This window comes from Belonocnema kinseyi, chromosome 6 (genome assembly GCF_010883055.1).
Source record: "Belonocnema kinseyi isolate 2016_QV_RU_SX_M_011 chromosome 6, B_treatae_v1, whole genome shotgun sequence".
Lineage (NCBI taxonomy): Eukaryota > Metazoa > Arthropoda > Insecta > Hymenoptera > Cynipidae > Belonocnema > Belonocnema kinseyi.
In genome coordinates, this window is record NC_046662.1 from 148,971,649 (window position 1) to 148,995,473 (window position 23,825).

Below are 23,825 nucleotides of genomic sequence, written 5' to 3' on the forward strand. Positions count from 1 at the left end.
GGGAGGGAGGGTGTCGGGAGCGATATGAGCGACGGTATGGTGATGAGAACGGGTGTCGGGAGAGAGATGAGCGACGGTATGGTGAGGAGGAGGGGTGTCGGGAGCGAGGTGGCCTTTGTCGGGAAAGAGGGGAGTAGGGGCTACGAGACTCTCGTAAAATGGGATCTGTTTGGCACCTCTTGTTAGACTGATAGACCAAGCCTGCAGTGGAGGTGGCCTGGTCTCTTGGGTGGAGAGAATGTTCGGCACTAGGTCGTAATTCTCCTTAAGGCGCTCTAGGTATTCCTCTTCTGAAGGAATCCTTGTAGAATTGCCGTTTGTTTTACCAGATTGGCCTCCTTCTTGGTTTCCGGGGCCCTCTGGAAGGTGCGGAAGAATTCTGGGTACTTTTCCTGCGTCTTTATTATAAATTTGTGGTATTTCTTCAGGTACTTCCAGCCAGTGGGACGTTCACGTCCAGCAATTTGGGGTCCTTCAAGGTCGAAATTGTTGGTCGTAAGGATGTGGTACAAAAGGTGTAAGGTCTTCTATATGGGCCTTGCCTATGAATTTGCGTGTTGAATCACAAAGCTTGTTTACGGTGGGGGGATAGTACCTTCGAAATTCTATACGGCCCGAGGTAGGGGGCGCATAGTTTACCTGCAATTATTAAATTTTTTAGGAGGGCACACTGGACCGAGATAAGACTGCTGTACAAACGCGTCGTCCAGGTTTTTGATCACCTAGTCAAAAATGGACTGAATCTTGTACATCCTCTCCTGCGAGGATTCCAGATTTCGCGGTTCTATTTCGGAATTGGTCTGTGTACGCTTCTTGAGGGAATTGATGGGTAAGGGATTTCTTCCCAGGTTAAGCAAGGCGGGGGACGACATAAGGGACGTGTGGATTATCGAGAGTTAGGTGAAGTCAATCATTAGAGAAACAATGTAAATTAAAAAGGGCTTATTCAATCGAACTTACAAACGTAGTTCAAAAGTCACAGAGGTCTCAAAGGCCCGAACCTGGCGGCAAAGCCGTGAGGGGGCAAGCGTTTGTTTGTAGAACCTGGACGGCGAAGCCAAGGTTCCCGAGTAGTTGGTGGTGGTTCAGCAAGGAGGCTGAAATCCTGAGGATCATCCTGAAGGATTGTGTGGCGTCGTGAAGCGCAGGGGTGCGGAGAGTCGAATAAGGTACCGTGACTGGGTGAGACGCTTATAACTCTGTTATAACCCCCCCCCCCCTGTTTGGCATAACGTTTACTTTTTCCAACAGGTCCTCGGTCCTCTTGATTTCATTGTCGAAATTCACGAGGGATTCTTCCTTTGTTAGGTCTAACTGAATATAAGAATCTTCTTCTTTCTAGCTGAAACAAAATTTAGCACATCCTACTTTTTGAACAAAAATAAAATTTGTATCCTCTTTTTAATTATGTTCTTTCGTATTTCCTTTTAAAAACATGTAAAATCTCGAGTCTTTATTTGAAATATATTATATTTTTTCCAAATGTCTTAACCTCATATATTTTTCCAAATTTTCTATCTTCATCTCCGATTTTTCTAGTTTCCTCCTTCATTCTTCTTTCTACCTCCTCTTTCTTTCTCTTTCCCTCCTCTTCTCGCCTTTTCCTTGTTTCTTCTGGCATACCAAAAAGGGATGGTTGGCCTAATTCCCGCCAAGGTTTGCATCTGTGGGAGAGGAGTGCTCCCTTGTCGCTTAACTATGCACGGCAGTGTTTACACTTAAGTGTAATTCGTGAGTCCATTTTCTGAAATTAACTATTTTTTCTAGTTTTCCTGTCTTCATTTTAGGTGTATGTGTTTGTGTCATTTTTTTGTCTTTGTCAGTGGTGTAAAAATCAAATCATTCACGTGCATGCCATTAAAAAAAAAATTCCAATCAAAATCTACTCTCTACTAATAAATTTTTTAAAATCTTTTTGGTTCCAATTACCTACAGATTTTCCATTATTTCAGTATTCGCCCGCCAATTTCAAAAGTTATAGATCTACATCTTAGATTATAATACCTAGATTGCGTATCATTTGCGATATCTAAATTTTTAATTACCTCTTCTCTAATTGTTTTAATGTTTTCATTCTATCTGCCCATTTCGCTGACTCTTGAAATTCTATTTCGCTTTTTCCGTCTAAATCTTTATTTAATGCTTGCATGGGTTGGAGCTCTCTACCTAAATTTAAAAAAGCTGGTGTGAATCCTGTAGAAGAATGTTTACTTGTATTTAAAGTAAATTGCAAATCATCCAAATTTTCGTCCCATGTCTTATGGACTATTTCTAAATATGCCTTAATTGCCGTTTTAATTAACCTATTACACCTTTCAGTTAGATTTGCTTGTGCATTATATTTAGGAGTTTTTGAATGTCTAACACCAACTGTTTTCGTTAAATTAATCATTTATTTGTTTACGCATCCTTTTCCATTATCTGTGAATGATATTCTAGGTGTTCCCCATTTTAAAATGCTACGTTTATGAAATTCTTTTTGAACTGTTGACGATAATTTATTTTTTATTAGAATTATTTTTACCCATTTTGTAAACATATCCACAAAAACTAAAATGTATTGATTTTTTTATTTTGTCATTGGCAGTTGACCCATCATATCCGATAGTACTAATGCCCATGGTTCTTCGATTATTCGCTTTCCCATCAAACCTATCTGATTGCTTACTTTTGGTTCTATTCTTTGACAAAGTGACCTGCTTGTTTATTATCATGATTTTCAATTAAAACTTGTTCCCTTAGTTCTTTTGGTATTGTTAATTTCCACGGGTTTCTATCTAAATTTAAGCTTGCCTTTAAAGGGTCTGGTCTATAAAAATACAATTGATTATTGCGTATTCTCCAGTTTTGATTGTCTTCTGGCTTATTTTCAACCTGAATCATTTTATTTTTATATCAATTATCCTCGACTTCTTTAAAATCGTTTTCTTTGTTTTCTACAATACTTGGTAAATTACTAGAAACTTTTGTTTCATTTACCTTTGATCTTGATAATACATCTGGGACACGATTTAAACTTTCCTGTCTGTACATAATTTCGTAATCGTACTCTAATAATTTTAAAGCCTATCTTGCTAATCTACCTGTTGGATTTTTTAAATGGTGCAGCCATTTCAATGCAATATGATCCGTGATAACCTTAAATAGTTTATAGTTTGTGTTAAAACAGCTCCTAATCCTATGTCACTAGCATCAGTTTCAAGTTAAAAAGGACTTCCAAAATCAGAACAAGCTAAATTGGTGCTGTCATTAGTAAGCGTTTAATTGTCGTAAATGCCTATTCCTGTTTGTCAGACTATGCCCACGTTACTTCCTTTTTTAAAAGCTTTTGTAATGGTTCTATTATTTCAGCAAATTTTGGGATGAATTTCCTATACCAAGAAGCCACTCCTATCAGTCTTTGAACTTGTTTTTGACCTTGGAAAATTTAAAATAGTTGCGAATTTTTCTTCATCTACCTGTAACCCTTTTTCATTTACTTTGAAACCGAAATATTTTATTTTTGAACATCCAAATTCACATTTATCCAAACCTATTGTTAAACCTGCATTTTAAATTTTTTCTAAAACAATTTTTAAGTATTTTGAATGTTTTTCAAAATGTTTTGTCACTATAATTATATCATCGAAATAACAAAATATATGCGGCTTTAATTCTGGTTTTATTATTCTGTCCATGAGGCGCTGGAATGTAGCAGGAGCATTTGTTAATCGAAATGGCATCCTCTTAAACTGATACATTCCTTTGCCCGGAACCATAAAAGCTGTTATTCGTTTAGATTCCTCATCCAACGGTATCTGATGATATGCTGAACGAAGATCGATTTTAGACATGTATCTTGCTGATCTCAGTGTGTCTAATATTTCATACATTATTGGAATTCCATATATTTCTTTTTTAGTGATTTTATTTACTCTTCTAAAATCTAAACAGAATCTATAGTTGCCATTAGGTTTTTTTTTATTATTACAATCGGGTTTGACGAGTCGCTATTCGCTGGTTCTATTATTTTTTCTTCTAAAAGTCTATCTACTTCCTCGTACATAAACTCTCTTATTTTCGGTGATACGTAATAGTATCTTTGCTTAATAGGTTCGTAACCTTGCACATCTATTTTATGGCTAGTCAAATGGGTCGGTTTTAATTATGTTCCCTGATCTATTAATTTTTTAAATTAAATTTTCTAATTTTACTTGTTGTGCTTCATTCAAGTCTACTATGCATTCAGAAATTTCCTCGCAAAATTCTAAATTTTTCTTTTCTATTTTTACGCGTGTAATATTATTATTTATTACCGCATTATTTCTAAAATTATACCAATTACTTTTTCTAATAGCGAATAATCTTTCTATTGTCGAATCACTTTTTTCCTCCTTTTTACCAATTACCGTTTTTACTTTAGAATCATTTTTCTCTTTATCGCATTCCAATAGCCTTTAAATTCTGTATCTAAATTCCTATCTTTATTTTTCGCCTGTAAACTCGTGTTTTTTTTGTTTCTATCCTTATTTGTTTTCCTATCGTTCTCTATGTTATGACTAGCCTGCTTATCTAATCTCTGAACGCCCACGCTGGCACGCGCCAGCGTTGCGTCGCTCGCCTTGTAGGGTTTAGGGTGTGGGACACCATGCCCCCGTACACTCTGTGCCGGCTATAGTGCTGGCGGGATCAAATCTAGTGCACCACCTGTAAAGAGGGGTTGGGGTGGGGTGTGGCGAAACGGGAGAAGAGACTTCGCACGGTAGCAAATCTGTCTCTTTCTCTCGCATGTCGTTTCGCAGGCTAATCTTCGTTCCGAATTTCAATTTACTTTTCTCGCTTTCCCTATTCTTACTCTCTTATTCTCTTCCATTATCAGGTCCTTCATTTTAATTGATTTCGATTTTATCGCATACTTAATATTTGGTGACCCTGGTAACCACCAAATCTTTTTCTCATAATCCATTTTTAAACCTAATCTTTCAATCATATCGGTTCCTATCATTCCTATCGATCTTAAATTTGTTACTAGTCTGAATAATAAATATTTTTCCGTATGGCCTATTTTGATAGGGATTAAGACTTGTCCTGTGATTTTTAATTTTTTTCTATTAGCTACCATTAATGGGTCATTTATTGGTTTTTTAAATTTCGTAGTCTTAATTCTTTTACTGTTTTTATAAATTTTTCACCAATGTCTGAGTGAGTTGCACCGGTGTCAACTAACACTTCATATTTATGATTTAAAAAGTCAACCATAAGGTGAAATCTCGTTTCGTCTGTCTCATTTGTGTCTCTATAAAGTCTTTCTGGCGGCCTCTGATTTTGTATGCTATTTTCCGCCTTCAATAGTGACCGTATTCGTTTCTCTGATCTAAAATGTACCAATAACCCCGTTGAAAATGGCCTATTTCCCCGCAATTGTAGCATTTTAAGTGTTCTCGTGATCCATAATTAGAACTTCGGTTTCCTAAATTTGGATCCATGAAATCCTGTGCACTTGGCCTCATTTCACCTTTTTTATTCCTACTATTTTCATGATTTGAATTTTTTGAAACTTATGTCTGATTTTTATTATTCTGTTTGTCTTCTAACCTGCTATTATTTTCTTCCGCGTTATATAAAAGCGCTGGTATTTGCGGAAAATTATTCGTTTGTTGTGTATGTGTGTTCCCTAACAGCTGATTCATTGCATACATTAAGGCTTGGTCAGCTGTGTTTTGATTTTTAAAATTACTGTTATTATGCATAAACCTCTGATTTTCTGGGTATCTTTGATTATTTATATAATTCGAGTCATTATTTTGAAATCTTGGATTACAAAATTTTGGATTTCCATTTGGAAGTCTTGGTTTGCATTTTCACATGTTTTGTTGGTTAAGATACCTGGGCCTAGATTGTCTTTGTTGATTTTGATCCTGATTTTGATTTCTATTCTGAATCTCATTTTCAATATTATTTTAACTTTGATCATTTCCTTGATCATTTTTATTTTTGTTATTTTTATTATCCTCTTTATATTAAATGCTTAATTGTTGACCTCTAATTTTAGATTTTTTCAATTCTGTTTCCTATTTTCGCCCTAAAATTTCTAATTATGAAAAACTTGAAAATGCGTTTCTTCAAATGTAAACTTTATATTGGATTCTTAAATGTTCATAAGTCTTTCTTATTTGCCATTCTAGGCTCGGACGTGGAATTAATTTTTCAAGTAATTGTTTAATTTCTGTTACAAACGTATGAATATCTTGGTCTTTTTTCTGGTTGCAAAATTTTATTTTAATTTTGATTATTTCTGTTTATCTCTCATTTAAATAAGTTTTTTAAAAATCTTCAATAAATTGATCTAAATGTTGCCAATTATTTTTATTGTCTTGAAACCAACCTAATGCTTCGTCTTTGAAAACAGCATATAAATTTTCTAAAATGTCCTTTTCGTTAATTTTATATCCTCTTTTAAATCTTATTAAATTATTTCGGAAATAAGTTGGACTATTTTCTGTGTTGTTTTTAAATTTAATGGGTCAATTTGACATTATTTGGAAAGGAGTTTGTATAATTCCGAATGGAAAGAGAGTTGCTGCAATTTTATTCATATTATTTTCATTCACCTCTTCTCTTTCCGTATCAGTTCTTCTACTTCTATCCATTCTATTTTGCATTTCTCTTTTGTATTGAGGAAAATACGATTTTCTTATAATTTATTGTCTGTGTATCGGTCTCGGTAATGAGTATTCGTCCCCTTGACCGTTACCCCTATTTATTATCATTCTATTCAGTGCACCTGCTAACGAGTGCCTTCGCTGCTTTAAATCTAATTTTGTTTCTCGAAATGAACCGTATTGTGCACATTTCTTGACTTATTACTTTGATTGAATCAATTTTGGATTGAATTTAAAATTCTATCCATTTTATCATTTAATTTTTTTATTTCTTCTGAAAGTTCTTTTATTTGAATACTGTTGCTTTTCTTTTCTTCCAAATTTATTAATTCTTGTGCCTTATTCTAAAATACATTATTATTATCTATAAAAGAAACAATTTTAGAACGCTTTATCATGAATTTTCGCGTTTCCTTTTTCTTGTCTTTCTATTTCTATTCCCAATTTTTCGCGACCTATTCTTGCTTTCACTGATTTTTCTCTGTCTATTCTTTCTTTCCTTTTTCTCAGAGTTTCTCCGTGTTCTAGCTGACTTGATTCTATTCATTCTTTTTCTCTTTCTAATTTTTCAAGTTCTTTTATTTTACTTTCTTTTTCTTTAAGATAGTAAGTCAACTGTATTTATGTGTATAGGTCGGTTGCGTCTGTGTGCATTTGGTGTACTTTCTATACGCATTTGTGTTTGTGTAGTCGTTTTCGGAATTGCACCTTTTGTTTTATTTCTATCTTTTACCCCCCAATCTAATTCTCTCCTAACCGTTATTGATGCAAAGTTCCTCTCTAATTCTGGTCTTTCGTTATTTTTTCGACTGATTGACTCTTAATTTTCATGAGTCATTAGTGCTTTTGCATTATCTTCCTAGTCTCTTAATTCTTGAGCTAATCTAATCTCATTCTTTTCTCGGGCTACTTTATTCTTATTATTTTCTCCGACCTTTTCTACCGGATTCGCCATTGTCGGAATAACTTTAATTTTCCAGATCTTAAGGGCATGTGATACTTAAAAAATTGGCAATTTTACCAGTTTTAGGTTCCCCCGGCTTTTTTTCTAGAATAATAAATATTTTGTCTTAAAAATTTGGGAAATGATAGCGAATATGCTAACGGACGTCTCCACGCACTTTTTTTGTAGGTTAATTCAAAAAACTTTTAATTTAGCATAATGTGATTAATTTCCATAGCGCTTAGGAAATAGTATCAATTTTTTCAGTGTTAGATTCCTCCGGTTTTTTTCCTAGGATAAGAAATATTTTGCCTTCAAAATCTGGGAAATGATAGCGAACATGCTAACAGACGTCCCCGTACACTTTTTGTGTTTTTTTATCAAAAAAATTTTGATATTGCTAACAACGTGTCTGTATATTTCAAGGTTATGTGTGTTACAATTCACCCGAGCGTTACTTCCAAACTACACAATATTTTTGGCCAAAAACTTTGGACTTACAAATAAACATAGTAACGGAGACGTTCGTTATGATATTCTATAACTTTTCCGAATTCAGTTTTTTAAAATTTTCATTTTTGTGGAAAAAAGCCGGGGAAACTGTAAGTATTACATGCCCTTGCGTGGCCTTACCACATAGCGGAAGTATCCACTGAGGGCGGAAAGTATTAGGGTTCTTTGTATGACGTCAATAGTTCCTACTTCGTGCGCCAATTTTCTTTACTGACGCCGCTTCCGTTTCTAACTTTGTTTCTCATTCAATTTTTTCCTTGTTTTTTTCTATTTTTCTTAATTTTCCCGTTCTAACTAGGTTTCTCCTATTTCCACTTTGATTTTTACCAATTTACTTTGACTTTATTTTGAAACCTTCACTTACTCAATTCTGCTACAAGGAGTACAAGTAAGGCGTTTTTTTCTCAGGGTAATTTTATTTATTATTGTCGATGGTGGAACTTGAAATTGGGCTGTTGTCTCACCAACGTTTTATCGGACATATATTTCGATCGAACAACTTTCAAAATTCAAATTTCACAAAAAAAAATCTTAAATGTTCTACTCCGAAATTAAAACCTTTCCAAATAGCATACATGCAATAATTTGTAATTTTATTTTCATCATTTTCTTGACTTCCTTTCTCGACTTAGGAAGAATTTGAAGGGATTATGGGTATTTAGGAGGGCGCCAAAGTGAGGGATCTCGAAAATTAAAGGGAAGGGTGTAGGAAGTTCGATTGTCGAGAGTTAAGTGAAGTCAATCATTAGAGAAACAATGTGAAGTAAAAAGGGTTTATTTAAACTAACTTACAAACGTAGTTTAAAAGGTGCAGACGTCTCAAAGGCCCGAACCAAACGGCAAAGCCGAGAGCGGGCAAGCGGTTGTTGGTAGAACCCGGGCAGCGAAGCCAAAGTCTTAGAACAGTTGGCGGTGGTTAAGCAAGGGATCTGAAATCCTGAGGATGATCCTGGAGGATTGCGTGGCGTCGTGAAGCGCAGGGGTGCGGAGTGTCGAATATGATACCGACTGCCGGAACGTGCAGTGAGCACAAGACATTGGAGTAAAGTATTGTTAACAAATTCAGTCCCATTATATGTAACAAGTGCTTGGGGTGTTCCCCAGCGACTGATGATATATTTACGAAATGTGGACTCAATCTTTTTACCTGTCGCCACGCGCAAGTCTGATCTTCACCCACTTCGTGAATAGATCTGCATCACCAGAATGTGGGAAATCCGTACTTACTTCTTGGTAAGGGGCCCATTATGTCGGCTGCTACTACTACCCAGGGTTCTTCGACTACGCGATGTCCCATTAAGCCTGCAGGTAGCTTTTGCTCGACTTTGCACATTTGGCAGGTCATACAACCATTTACGTACCTGTTTACGTCCCCGTAATAACCGGGCCAATAGTACTTACGCGAGTCTAACGCATAGGTCTTTCGAGTTCCCAGGTGGCCAGCTTGTTGGTCATCATGGGCTTCTAACAAAACGAACTCTCTCTCTATATCGGTAGGGACTAACTTCCAATCGTCCAGGTCGTCAAGGAAATCCGTCACCACCGGATTAGGTCGGTAATCGTGGAACCTGTTGTCTTTAATATTCCGGATAGGAAATCTATCCGGGAAGGCAGACTTGGCTTGAAATCGTCTGGTGTACCAAGTTGGGATAGGGCCTTTAATTAGGATAATTTCTTCGATCGAGAGAGATTTAAATATTCGGAATAGAGCGTCCGGAACATGATGGGAGAAACCTTTTCTATGGAGAATGTCAAAGTCATACTCGGACAAAGATAGTATCCATCTCGCCAGTCTATCGGCAGGGATTTTTAAATTATGTAACCACCGAAGGCTATTATGGTACGCGCTTCGGTTTGAAGCACGAAGGGAGTTTCGAAATCGGGGCAAGTTAAGACAGGGGCCTGGGATAGGCAACGTTTAATTTCCTCGAATATAGCTTGCTGTTCATCTTTCTAAATCCACTGTTGTTTCTTTTTCACCAACATGGTTAGCGGAGATGCCAATGCTGCGTAACTTGGAATGAACCTGCGATACCAACTAGATAAACCTAGGAAACTACGAAGGTCCTTGACGTTGCGGGGAACCGGGTATTTAAGGACGGGATCGACCTCATCAGGATCCGTCTGTAAATCATATTCGTTTACTAAAAAGCCTAGATACTGTACTTGGGGGCAACAGAATTCGCACTTCTCGTGGTTAATCTCTAGATCTGCTTCGCGAATTTTTTTCAATACCTGGGCAATAGGTTTCTATGCGCATAGCTAACCACTTCATCTTCTGACATTCGGGGTCTTAGTTTGTCAAACATGGCCCGCATGCATGCCAGGTAGTCAGAAACGGATTCCCTTTCACCTTGGGTTCTGAGATGAATCTCTTGCCTCAATTCGAACTGAAAGTTCGAATCTCTAAACCCAACCCTGAAGGCCTTGGTGAACTGGTCGAATGCTTGTCACAAATGTTTAGAGCCCGTAAACCAGTTAAGAGCAATGTCCTATAAAAAGAAGGAAATCACTCTCAACAAGTTAGCGTCACTGACCGGTAGTAAGTCTCGAACTTTCTCAATTCACATCAAAAAGGCATCTGGGTCCTTAAGTAGAGGAGGAAGTTGCTTAAGTAAAATTTGGCAAGATAGTCTACAATAAAATTAGAGTATAATGACAAACAAAACAGAGTAACAGATGGCCAATAACATATTTACATAATAACGAGGAAACACATAAGAGAAACAAGGTCGAATATGAATGAAAGGACACACCGGCGAATTGAAGAAAACATCGAGTTAAAGTGAAAACAGTATATAAAAGAAGGTAGCAGACTGAGAAAGTAAGCGAAATCCAGCAATGCCAGCCGTAGCAGGGTCAGGAGGAAAACCAACAAGGAGGGGAGGGGGTGGCGTTAGCATTATCACAAAACCGGGTGAGTAAATTACAAAGAAACGAGAAAATACTAGTTCAAAGTCGGGAAGTTACACGAGATAAAGGTCGGTATAGATGTCACAGACGATACTTACATCTTGAAAAAGGGCGAAGAAAACGTTAAATAATCCATCAATAATTGTGGCACAGAATCAAGAAAACACTGGTCGAAGCGAAAATCACCTGTCTGCGTTCCATATTTATTAACTACTCACTACACATACCAATCCAGCCGAGGAATTATTATACTTCTTCTTGTATATAAGAAAAAATATAGTAAAAGGCCTGGCTGAATCACTAATAAAAAGGATTCAAGTACTACTTCAAACAAACTGCAGCGGCTGACACATGATCTACACCTCGAGCTTACAAGTTATACTGATTGAAACGCGTCCCCGGCGTGTCGATCAACGCAAGAGGGAACTCACTTACGAAAAGTGGGTTAAAAGATAGAGAGACTAGCGCGCGAAACTTACAATATGAATCTCTGCGGTCAAGAGAGAGACCGATGAAGCCACAGGCCGCTGGCCTGCCTCGCTGTTGTTGCTTCTCCTCCCTTCCTTCCTTCTAGCCGGTAGACCGTTTTCCTTGGGCGCGAGATCTGCCACGTTTTAGATCCGAACCACAGGACTTGAGCCGATAAGGAATGACTGATTCCTCGCCGATGATTGGCGGATTGGGCCGTACTGCTTCTGCAGGGGGGGGGGGTCTTCCACCAACCCTCGAACGATATTGAGAAATATGCGGCCGTTAATAATTTAATACTTTCTCATAATAGATAATTTGGCGGAAATGCCTGTCCACTGACGGACTTTGTGGTCATTTCGCCCTGGGCTTATCCATTGGTTTTATATTAAGAATAACCCTTACGGGCATGTGACACAGCCAAATACCTATATTACCGACCTCAATTTATCAGTTCACGGAAAATTTTTTTGAACCTAAAAACTTTTTTGTAAATAAAATATCGAGCTGAAGCTTTGGAAAATGTATTAGACTACAATAAACTACGTTTAGGTACTGCATTTTGGTAGGAACTTTATTGCAAATTATTTTATCTTTTTTCTGAACCTTGATATTTTCTTAACGTTCGAACTTTTTTTATACATAAAATATCGGTCTCAAACTTTGAGAAATGCAAGCGCCGAAAGAAAACTACGTTAAAGCACAAAGATTAACGATAAAAGATATAAAAAATTTCAATTATCAATTCCATCCGCATCAGCCGGTAACGTTGAACACGAAAATACGAACCTGGCGGCCACTAGACGAGGCTCTAGAGGGTTCGTATTTTCGTGTTCAACGTTACCGGCTGATGCGGATGGAATTCATAGTTGAAATTTTTTTTTATATCTTTTATCGTTAATCTTTGTGCTTTAACGTAGTTTTCTTTCGGCGCTTGCATTTCTCAAAGTTTGAGACCGATATTTTATGTATAAAAAAAGTTCGAACGTTAAAAAAATATCTAGGTTCAGAAAAAAGATAAAATAATTTGCAATGAAGTTCCTACCAAAATGCAGTACCTAAACGTAGTTTATTGTACTCTAATACATTTTTCAAATCTTTAGCTCGATATTTTATTTACAAAAAAGTACTTAGATGCAAAAAAACATTCAGTCAACTGATAAATTGAGGTCGGTAATATAGGTATTTGGGTGTGACACATGCCCTTAACGGTAGTGAGATAAAATATTAAAATCTTATCGGCACGACCAATTTGGCCGAATTGCCTATCTATTTATAGATTTTGTGGTCAATTCGCTCTTAAAGTTAGTACTATTAGTGCTTCAACTGAGCGCAATTACCTTCTAATTATGAATTTTGAGTAATTCGCCTATGGTCCATCCTCACCAGGAACGCGCCTTGGATATGTAGATGTCCTTGAAGTCAAACAAAACAAAAAAACCAGAATCAGACTGCAAATTCCTTACGATAGTTATTGGTAATATATATATTTTTTTTTTTTGGTTCGGTTTTGATTCCTTTAGCATCAAATCGAAGGGCCTATGACAAAGCCACCGAACGTGTCCTCGGGTTGCGGATAGAGGGTCCCTGTACCAAGGGATTCTGCTGAATATGGTTACAAAAACAAATAGGCAGTCACGGACAATTGTCCAGGGGTGGTCCCGAAGCAATTAACCCCCAAGCGGAGGTGTGAAAACCGTGCCGAAAGCTGAATGGCACCTGGGTGAGGTGTATAGAACCGTGACTCTAGGATACCGGGCGACCTCTCAGAGTACGCAGCCTTATCCTTGCATGCGGGGCTCTACAAGGATGGATGAACCCCTTTCCCTAGCTTCTCGTGGGAACAACAATGACAACACCATACATAGTTGTAGTAAGTGCGTTTCAAAACAACAGAACGGATCGGCGGGATCTCGCGACCTTTGGGTGGACGGAGCGACTTAATCACGACTTGCTAGAGTGCTATAATGCGTGTGTGGCCCTTGAACGGGGTTATATGGCATGGCTGCATGCTCTGTGATGCGAGAAACACCCGGAGCTATCGTACTTTTCGCAGCAACGTCTGCGAAACCATGTTGAACTACTCCGAAAAAGGGGTTATGTAAGCGGAACGTCTACACTACCACAGCTAGAACAAGCCGGCAATAGAGAAAGAGAGGCGACACTAAGATCAACCGGGGGCAGGCATCTAATAGAGGAACAGCGATGCTTTATGACCCGGAGAAACATCAACACCAAGGTTTCTCTTAGGCCTAAAGATCTGGCTGAAATGGATGACGAGCTTCGTGGACATCTTTCCGGAGAATTCGACCTCTGGGCTATCAATTATTGTGTGTATAATGCAGCGAGAGCTTCCAGGAGTTATGTGATGCCCTCATAACACCTGATAAATAATGCCCACCCATAACTACCGAGGAGGTGAAAAAAGTATTAAGAGTGATGAAGAACTATTCCGCACCGGGACCAGATTGTATCAGAATCTTCTGGTCGACGAAGTTTTCTTCAACTCGTCAGCATTTGGCCCGTATTTTCACCTCATATTTAAAGTCGGTAGAGCTGATTCCGGAGTGGTTGGTGGAAGGGCGCACAATACTCCTACCGAAAATAGGCAACTTAGCTGACCCGAAGAATTACAGGCGAATCACTTGTCTGAACACACTTTATAAGATATTTACAGCCATCCTAAATGATAGGATTGTTCGGGCAATTGAACTTGTGCGGCAAGAACTGTATGAACAACGAGGCTCAAAGAAAGACAGAGCGGGATGTCAGGAGAACCTGCTCATCGATAGATGCGCCTGCGAAGATGCAGCATTCTACCATCGTGACTTATTGATTATCGGAAAGCTTTCGATTCGACCTCCCATAGACTAATCATCGGTCTTTTGGAAATCTTAAAGGTTCAATCGCAAATATTTAGGTGCAGAGAAAGATTGGTGCCGCTTTGGAAAACCAGATTTACTATCTCATCTGGAAAAAATCATATGACAACAAACAAGGTCACCTTTCAGAGAGGTGTCTTTCAGGGCGACACCATGAGCCCACTCCTCTTTTGCCTTACATTATTGCCACTATCTCTAGCACTTCGCCATTCCGACGGGTACTTATGCGGCAAACCTGCAGATCGAAAGTACAAGTTCACTCATGTATTTTACATGGACGATCTTAAGATCTACGCTAAAAACAAAGAGCAACCACATAAAGCTCTAGGGATTGTCGAACGATATACTAAGGAAATTGGAATGGAATTTGGGTTAGACAAATGCGCCAAGGTTTATTTGAAGCGAGGAAAAGTTAATGGCATCCCTGAAGATCCTGAGCTCGTTGATAGAAGCGCTATACGACACCTTTGCGCTTAAGAGGCTTATACATACCTGGGCGTGCCACAGAGCCGCATTCAGGACGTGGCATCTTCCGTTCCGTGACTGTAGATTTCACGCCGTCAAGGTGGTCGCGGAATATTGAGTCTTGAATATCTTCACAACAGGATTATTCTGGGTACAGCATATAGAGTTGCAAATGGAAGAGACCCTCTTCTTAATATGGTCAGGAATCACGAAGAAGTGGGCAAAGGAGCGTTTTTGTACAAAGCAGCGGAGGCGGCTGCTGAAACACTGGGACTTAACTTCAGTATTAGGGGTGAGAAAAATGCATGAAATCTTATCTACCTCGAGTACTCACTCCTAAAAGCCCGGATGAAGAAAGCACAAGAGAAAAACTTTCGCGAACAGCTCCTCGATAAGAGGATGCACGGTATCTTCCACAGAAATGTGAAGGATCAATCAATGTCTTGTAAGCTAACGTTTGATTTCCTTAAATCGCCCGGATTAAAGTCTGGTACGGAGGGTTTCATTTTTGCATGCCAAGACGGTGTCATTTCCACCTTAGCATACCGTCGCCACATTTTGATCCAAGACATTCCTGATGATAGCTGCAGGGCGTGCCATGCACACCCCGAGCATTTAGCTCCCATACTATCTAGTTGTCCAACTCACGCGGGTACGACGTACATTCAAAGGCACAATGCGGCACTAAGAGTGCTTTATTACCATCTCTGTTACTCTTACGGCATTAACCTGAATATCGCTCCTCTAAATGCTCCAAGTGAAATCGAGTCGTTATCGAATTTTCGGCACCAGCTGACAAAAACATCATAGCCAAGGTGAATGCAAAGAAAGAGAGGTATACAGACCTTATAAGGGAGTTGCAACGATTGTACCCGGAATATTCTGTTAAACTAATCGTCCTTCTCATCGGCGTTCTTGGAGGTGCCAAGCTTTCACTCATTAATAGCCTGAAAAGCATCTCTGCGTGTGAACAATATGCTAAAACACTTGCGGGAAAAGTGCAGAAGGCGGTAGTTCTTGGATCGCCGCATGTTCTCAGGGTGTACGAAACTTTTTCCGGATCGTCGTATTGATTCCGTTACAGACTGTAATCACCTATCTCACGGTCGTGAGGCGTGGTTGTGGCTGAAATTTTACCGCGATTTCGCTGGGAGCGGGTGCAATTTTTCAGATTAGCACCCGTTCCCGGTGAAATCCTGCGGTTTTCCTTATGACAAATTTTTAACATATATATTTCAATTTACCTTACGCTTTGTACCAAAACTAATGATGCACTTAAGTTTTCCTTTTGCGTGTTGACAACCCTCGCCCTAGCCTTCCTGGTTGGGTCATGTATCTCCCAGGTTTGGTACTTGAATGTAGCAACTGTGGGGAATTGGCAGATGATGTGGTATCACTGATCTCATATTACTCATCCTTTTCAATTTTCGCCAATCTTAGTCTCGTATTCTAGATTGCAAAGCAAGCATCTCTGTCTTTGAAGCCGCTTGTAGTTAATGCGGCGTCACTGACCAACTTTGGTTGGGGTCATATATTTTCGGAATTTTCTTCGCCATCGTATACTGTTATCTCAAGCGGCTGTTCAGTGCTGTGTAGGTTGAAGCCTGTAACGCTTTTTCTGGCAGCACCCTTTGACTTCGACTATTCTGCATTCTTCTCTGACAGCTGATTCCCGTACTATGCGGGTGAAATGCCAAGATTACCGTTCCCTTCCATAGTTTTCGGTTGGGTCCGTTATATTGGAATTTGCAGCTATGCTTGTCGACTGGCTTGTACTCTTTGTTTTCATTCTACATTTACACTTTGCACTCGTTAAAATTTCTGGCGACATTCGACCCATTGGTGTTAACGCCTAGCGTCTTGACGCATTGTGGGCATCAGGTAAAGTATCGTGGAAAACATCCGATGTATCAACATGTTTTTTACTCATTTCTTCACTGTTTTTCAACTGTCTCGCAATAGTTTTCCGAAGAAAAAAAAACACTTTTTTACAACTGAATCCATCGCCGTTAGGATCCGGCTCGAAAGACCTTTGTTATTTATAAAGACGCGAATTGAAGTCAGGGGGCAAACTTAATTAGTTAAAATGGTTTGGAAATGAGTAATTAATTGCGAAATACAATAGAAATTATATTTTTAAATAAACATATTTGCGAATTGATTGCACTAATATTGTTACAAAATTCAGTAACATTTAATAACCCACAGTGCAAATTGTTTATTGCACTTCAATGATGAATGTTCTTTAGGTAAAATTTTGGTCAAAGTAATTGTAATTGAAAATATGTATAAACGTAGAAAAGTAAAACACTGATAAATTGTTGATACACGAAAAAATGTGTACACAACGCTCAAACTGACACTAGCAGTTGAAGAGATATAAGTTTGGATACAGTTGCGCGTGTTTCTCATCCTAAATCAAGATCTGAACTGAATCGTATACCTCTGCTAGTCCTGTTGCTTATAACAGTTTTAGAAATGTTCTTATAATATCGTACAATTTAGTCATATCTGCGGTTTTTGTTGCAGAACTCCTGAAATTTACACCATTTTCAATACAGAAGATGCAAGTGAAGGCGAATATATTGAAGGAGACTGCATGTGTGAAATTTTTAATGCAAAAGAAAAAATCCCTATAGAGGTGCAACTTTACCATCTTGAAAAACACGAGGTATGTTGGTTTATGATCAGTATTGTTTTTAATCAATCTATTCATACATCTGAAGTTGTATTGCAGCAATAACATTCCCTGTGATCGATGTGTATCATAGTCAGTGTAGCTATCATATCTAAAGAATTTGTTTACCGAACATAAAGAGACAGGTGACACCATCATCGGCTCGCTTACTCATACACCCGTAACCGTTCTACCAAGCATTTTCAACCTCTGGTTAGCTAATCGTATACTCTGTTCGTTATAAGTTCTAGTTTCTAGGTCTTTCTGTTGTAACGGCGACTTTGATTAGATAGAACGAAATTCTTCGTTAATACTCGGCGCCATATTAGCATATGATAAGATCCCCTAAGTTTGACGTTACGAGTGGTTTCAGTGGCAAGTGCAATAGAAGAGAAGTGGCAATTGTGTTTTTCAAATAAAAATCGGAACAAAAAAGAAAAGAAAAGTGTTGAATAATACTCCACGCAGCAATAAGGTGCAAACCAGTTGCCGTAGAGACAGTAGAAGTTGTATCCTAGGTGGAATACCGTTGTTTCTGAAATATAATTTTTATTTATACATGGTAACCAGAATAAAAGTGTTAAATAATGTACATTTCGATAAAAAGAAGAACAATTACTATTATTTATAAACGTGTTTCATACAAAAAGATTAGGTTTTGAGTGAGAAAATTGATTGTGTACCAAAAATGATAATTTTAAATACAATATATAGATTTTCAAACAGATAGTTGCGTGTCCAGCCAAAAAAAAAATTACAATTAAAAACAGTAAAATTTTCCCTTTGAAAAACTTTCAAATAGCAAATGAAAACAAATTTCCAGGTAAGAAGATAAATTTTCTACAAAAAACAAGGAATTTTTTAGAAAGTGCATATGGTTTGAAAGTAGTAGTTTCAATTTTGAACTCGAAAATGTAAATGAACCATAAAAACAGGAAGAGTTAAATGCACTCACTGCACTTGCACTTCAATTTCGGGGTTATGTTACTTTAATCACTGATTAAGTTCCATAACCAGCCATTATTGGACGATTATGTTAACCCTGGATTATCTTCCCCGAATCATGATTAAAAGAATGGTGGAACGCAAAGTATTGATTAAATATGGCTAATAAATGATTAGCGATTTAATCGGAGTTAGTGAAAAATCAGCCCTAAGTGGTTAACCAGCTCCATGAGTGGGAAAGGAAGGGGGGGGGGCGTTCTCGCATATTCCGCGAATTGAACTCTCACGCCTAGTTTTCGACTCAAAACTTATAAACAGGTAATTTTTCGACAAAAGTGCATCGTAGAACATTTATAATATTGAATGTTTCCGTTTAGATACTATAAATGTATTTTACAAATAAATTGATTTTTAATGTATGAAATAATTCTTTTTAAGTGCAATACTAGGATCTCATTTCCAGCCCACCCATAAGGTAGAGTTTTTGGAGGATTATTTTTATTGTGGTCTATCCTGTTGTCCTACTCCACTTGTTTTTCGTTATTAATTTTACTCGAAATAAACATCACCTTTTGTTGCTTAAATTTCAGATAACCTTAGTATCAACTAGAGTTACGTAGTGCTTCATGGGAATATTGAAATACTTTCGACTTTAAGGATTAATATTCCGCACCAATAATATACCTGATCTTCCCTTATATCCTTTTCATCATCAGTGATATTTTTTTAACCTAAGAACTTTTTTGCAAATAAAGTATCGAGCTGGAACTTTGGAAAATGTGCTAGAGTGCACTAATTTACGTCTAGGTACTTCATTTGGGAGGGAACTTCACTGAAAATTACTTCCGACCTTTTTCTTTAACTACGTTAAAGTACGCCGTTTGAAAATAAAAGGCATAAAAAAAATTTTCTCAACTAAATCGCATCCGTTAAATAACAAAAGGACTCGACTATTAATTCCTTGGCATCAGTCGGTAACGGTTTTCGTGAAGTGCACGAAAATCCGAACCCTGATGGCCATTAGACGAGACTCTAACAGCTGGCTCGTCCTACGTTGTGAGTCCTTTGTTGTGTGCCGGATGAAATTTAGTTGAAATATTTTTTGTACAAGTTTTATTAGTAAATTTTGTACGTTTACAAAAATATTATAATTTCTGAAGCAAGTATTATAATTTCTGAAGCCCGGAAAATTCGCTTCATTCGGTAAAGAGCGCATTTGCTTATATAAGAAATAAACCAGGCCCAGTTCTCGTATAAACATGATTTATTTCCCACGCTGATACCTGTAGTCCAGGGGAATTAACTTAATTTGAGGCAAAATAAAAAAAATTGTTAACAGCACTTGGTCAATTGGAAATTGTAAAGTGGCTCACAATCAACGTAAAAACATGCGTGAACAGAGGTGTGGCGGGGTTGATTTGGAGGGGGGGGGGGGGGGGGTTAAAAGGAGTGAATATGGTATTATTGTGATTTTCGGCGAAAGTTGACGTCAGAGAGAAAAGTGTTCCATAGAAAACATATAGATTATTTTTTAAAAACTACAACTTTTGTATCAGTGACTTTTTCACTAATTTTTTTAGATGGAAAAATCAGTTGGTTTCCGAGATAATTATTTGTTCCCATCCGAAACACTTTTTTTTCCAATGAAATTTGTCCTTCAGAAAATCATCGTACATAGTTTTTTCAGGGCTCCATTTTTTTGTTTTGACATATACTTTCTGATGAAATGAAAAAATATATAGTCCCTATTGGAGAACCTGCTCAAAAATGGAAAAAAACTCAAATAGTGACTTTTGCAACAATAAATTTTTAACTAAATATTGATAATTTGTGTAAAATGTAAAACTTCTTTAAAAAACTGATTGCTCCTCTCAATTTGACAAAAAAATAAGAAAAAAACTGTATTTTATTATTTGACCAGAAGCAGCCAGGTCTTTGCTTGAAGCCGGAAATTCAGTTCGTTTGATTGTAAATGGCTTATACGTCTATAAATTTAACAAAAATTAAAAAACCAATTGATTTTAAGGCAAAAAATGGTTGAATTCGTATTTTTCCATATCCATCTGAAGCTTCATTGTTTTTTAAATCAGCTTTTTAAAGATATTTTACAATTTAAACAAATGACCAACATTTAGTGAAAAATGTATTGTTGCAAAAGTCACTTTTCGAGTTTTTTTCATTTTTGAGCATTTCCTCCAATAGGAACTATATTTCTTTCATTTCATCAGAAAGTGTATGTCAAAACTAAAAAATTGAGCCCTGAAAGAACTCTGTACGATGATTTTATGAAGGACAAATTTCATTTGGAAAAAATTGTTTTGAACCGGAACAAATGATTATCTCGGAAATCAATTGATTTTTCCATCTAAAAAAATTGGTGAATATTGAGTACATAAAAAGGAATACTTTCATTGAGTTTCATCAAAATAAATATATTTTTCCAAAAATGAAAAATAAAAAACGAAAAAAAGAAACACTGTTTTTCGCATTTTCTCGATCATTCTGAGGTTATGTTTTGTATTAAATTCTAAAATAATTGTAAACTTTATCTAACTTCAGTAATGTCCTCCATTTACCCAACTAATTAAGTAAATTGTAATGAACAAATTTTTTCCGTGTATGAACCACTTTACAATTTCCAATTGTTCAATTGCTGTTAAAATTTTTTTTTCCAAAGTGTAATTCGCCTGGACTTCCGGGCTGCGAGAACTGGAGAAGCGAAGATGGTAGGCAGAGAAGTCGGCCGGCAGATACGTCGTGGTTGGTCCGTGGATCAATGCTGAATGACGTCGGTGGGACAAGGGCGCGGTATTATGTGGAGCGTACGGCCTTTTCCACCCCGTGGCAGTGGAGTCGAACGTGGGAATCTCAGTTCGAACTTCTTTTCCACTCCGTCGAATTTTTGGCGCGCGATCAAATCAAATTATTGCTTGTCGTGCCGTTGTTCTTGTCGCCTACTTTGCCTCGTTTCTCCGTTTTAATGACTCTACATTCGATTAATATAAAATAAAATATGGGAAACAAAATATTAATAAAATATAAAATATTATTTAATACCAGTATGTGTATATGTGTATGTGTGTGTAACTCAGATGATATATGCAATACGTAATATATTAGGATTTTAAAACAATATGTCCGGAACATCCAGAGGGGAAAAAAAATTAGATTTTAATTTCCTTACGGATAAAGCAGAAGCAAGCTTTCCTGTACATTAAAGAGAATCTTCAGTGGAATCAAAATTAATTAAAATTCTCCGAGGCATTGATAATTGATCAGGTTATCAATATCTCGGCATGGAATCAGCAAACGATATAGAATCGAAAAGTAAAAACTTTAAGAGTTAAAGTCAATAAGAACCGTCGTCGACCAAATTGAGTGATGGAAAATCTCATAGCCAGCCGTGAGTTTCGTTTACGAGCGCGCTAGTGATGACTCACAGCTTGCCAGGTAATTGGTAAACAATAAGATGGTAAAGCGAGGCTCGTCGATGCTAGAGTTGGAATCTTATGTTCCTGAGAATCCACGCTTATAAGAATTTACAAGCAGGAGCTCCAAAAAAATACTCAGTTTTCAACTCTCCCTGTTCATACATTATATATGTCACATTATCTCAAATTTAAGCAACAAAATAGGGTAATATTTATTCTGCGTAATATTTTAAACAAAAAACAAATAGATTGGGACTATAGAGGAGAGCACAATAAAAAAATGCAAAAAATTAATGATTACTTTGAAAATGTATGCATTGCAAAATACATTTATTTTTGCTAGAAGGACGTTTTCTGGTCGAAAAATGCTTTTAATGCATTTTTGTCGTGGAACTACCCGTTTAAACGATATGAATTGAAAACTAAGCGCGCGAGTACATTTCGAGAAATATGCGAAAACATTCCCCCCACCCTGGACCTGATAACGCATAACATGTGGCTTCTACAACAAAAGTGTATAGTACCATTTTTCTTGTGTAGAACCATTTTGTTGTTTGAAAGTTTTTATTAACTTTCTTTGCTATTCTATATCTTCGGCTCTAATAAACCGATTTGAACTTCTAAGCTCTAAAACTGTTCGCATGGAGATTTCCATTAAATAAAAAAATGTATGTTTAGAAAAAAAAAATTATAATTTTTTTGAAAACTCAAAAAACCGTACATGTGCTCCATTGGTATGTGGATACATCGTTGCCAAAATGCCTGTTAGTAAAAGATGTTATAATCCTTTTGGCAGATCTGGTCACAGTAATATTAAAAGAAATGTCAAGTCTGTTCCTGAAAGTATTCGTGAAAAGTTTCAATTTATTACGAAAAAACCATTTTATTTGTGATAGCTTCCGTAAGAAATTTTCGCAAGGACAAAATCCGTCTTCTGATACATCTACGGATCATGATTCTCAGGTCAACCAAATTCTCGAAGATAAATTTTCAGAATAAATTGATATGGATGTGGACAGTAATATTTTAACTAAAAGTGAAACTGAATTTTCTAAACTAGACAAAGAGAAAGCCGTTTCCTCTCTAAATGCTTGTTTACGAATTCTTAGAAAAGAAGAGATCAATTTTCTTGAGCTAAAAACAAAAGAAAGCCGTCTTCAGAAAAGTATGTTATGCTGCAAGCTTTTTGATGCAAATCCTGTTCATGAAAATAAAGAAATCGTAGTTTATTTGAAGGAAAATTTGGAATAAACGTTCAAAAACGTTTAGTTTTATGTGATTTGAGAGAGGTGTATGAACTTTTTAAGGTCGCTTTTTCTGAACGCTAAACTTCTGTCTATTGGTGGGAATATAAAGCAATTGGCTAAGTCTACTGTTTTACCATTTCCAACCGTTACGCATTGGATATCCCAGTGGATTTGTAATCCTGCACAAATAGCGTGATATTTTAATGAATGTGCGAAAAGTCCCGGCGATGAGAACCTTAAACTTTTTTTAGAAAGAGCCTACGTCGAAACTGTTTTTGAAGATATAAAAGTTAAACAGTGGGTAAACGTGGATCGATCAGATTTAGAAACTGTTGTGGCCCCAGTATATGACTTTATTAACAGCTTAAGCGAAAATATGAAACGACTTTTTTGACATGATTTTGTTAACAAACAACAAAGTATGTATATCAATAGTGTCTTGATATCAATATTGTCTTGATAATAGTATCTTTTTTACGAGAAAAAGTAGGAACTACTGTGAAGCATGTTACATACAATTCGGATGGTTCAGCGGCACAGTACAAAAACCGTCAGAACTTTTGCAACTTAACACTCCAGGAGCAAGATTTCGGATGCAAAGCGGAATGGAATTTGCATGCAACTGCACATTGAAAAGGTCCTTGTGAACAAACCTTCAGCGTCCGTACGAGAATAAGACCATAATTGCTAGAGAAACGTA

General features: G+C 37.1%; 1 protein-coding gene across 5 annotated transcripts in view; it reads left to right on the plus strand.

Annotated features, from left to right (window-relative positions):
- LOC117174089 (trimethylguanosine synthase) overlaps positions 1–23,825 on the plus strand; it is a 180,836-nt gene that overhangs the window by 22,299 nt on the left and 134,712 nt on the right. For all 5 annotated transcript variants that reach the window (XR_004467258.1, XM_033362788.1, XM_033362787.1 and 2 more), the window contains exon 2: positions 17,355–17,496. Coding sequence is in view for 4 of the 5 variants with exons in the window: in XM_033362788.1 (XP_033218679.1) it covers positions 17,355–17,496 (142 nt within the window). In the remaining variant the exon portion in view is untranslated. The remainder of the gene's footprint in view (positions 1–17,354; positions 17,497–23,825) is intronic.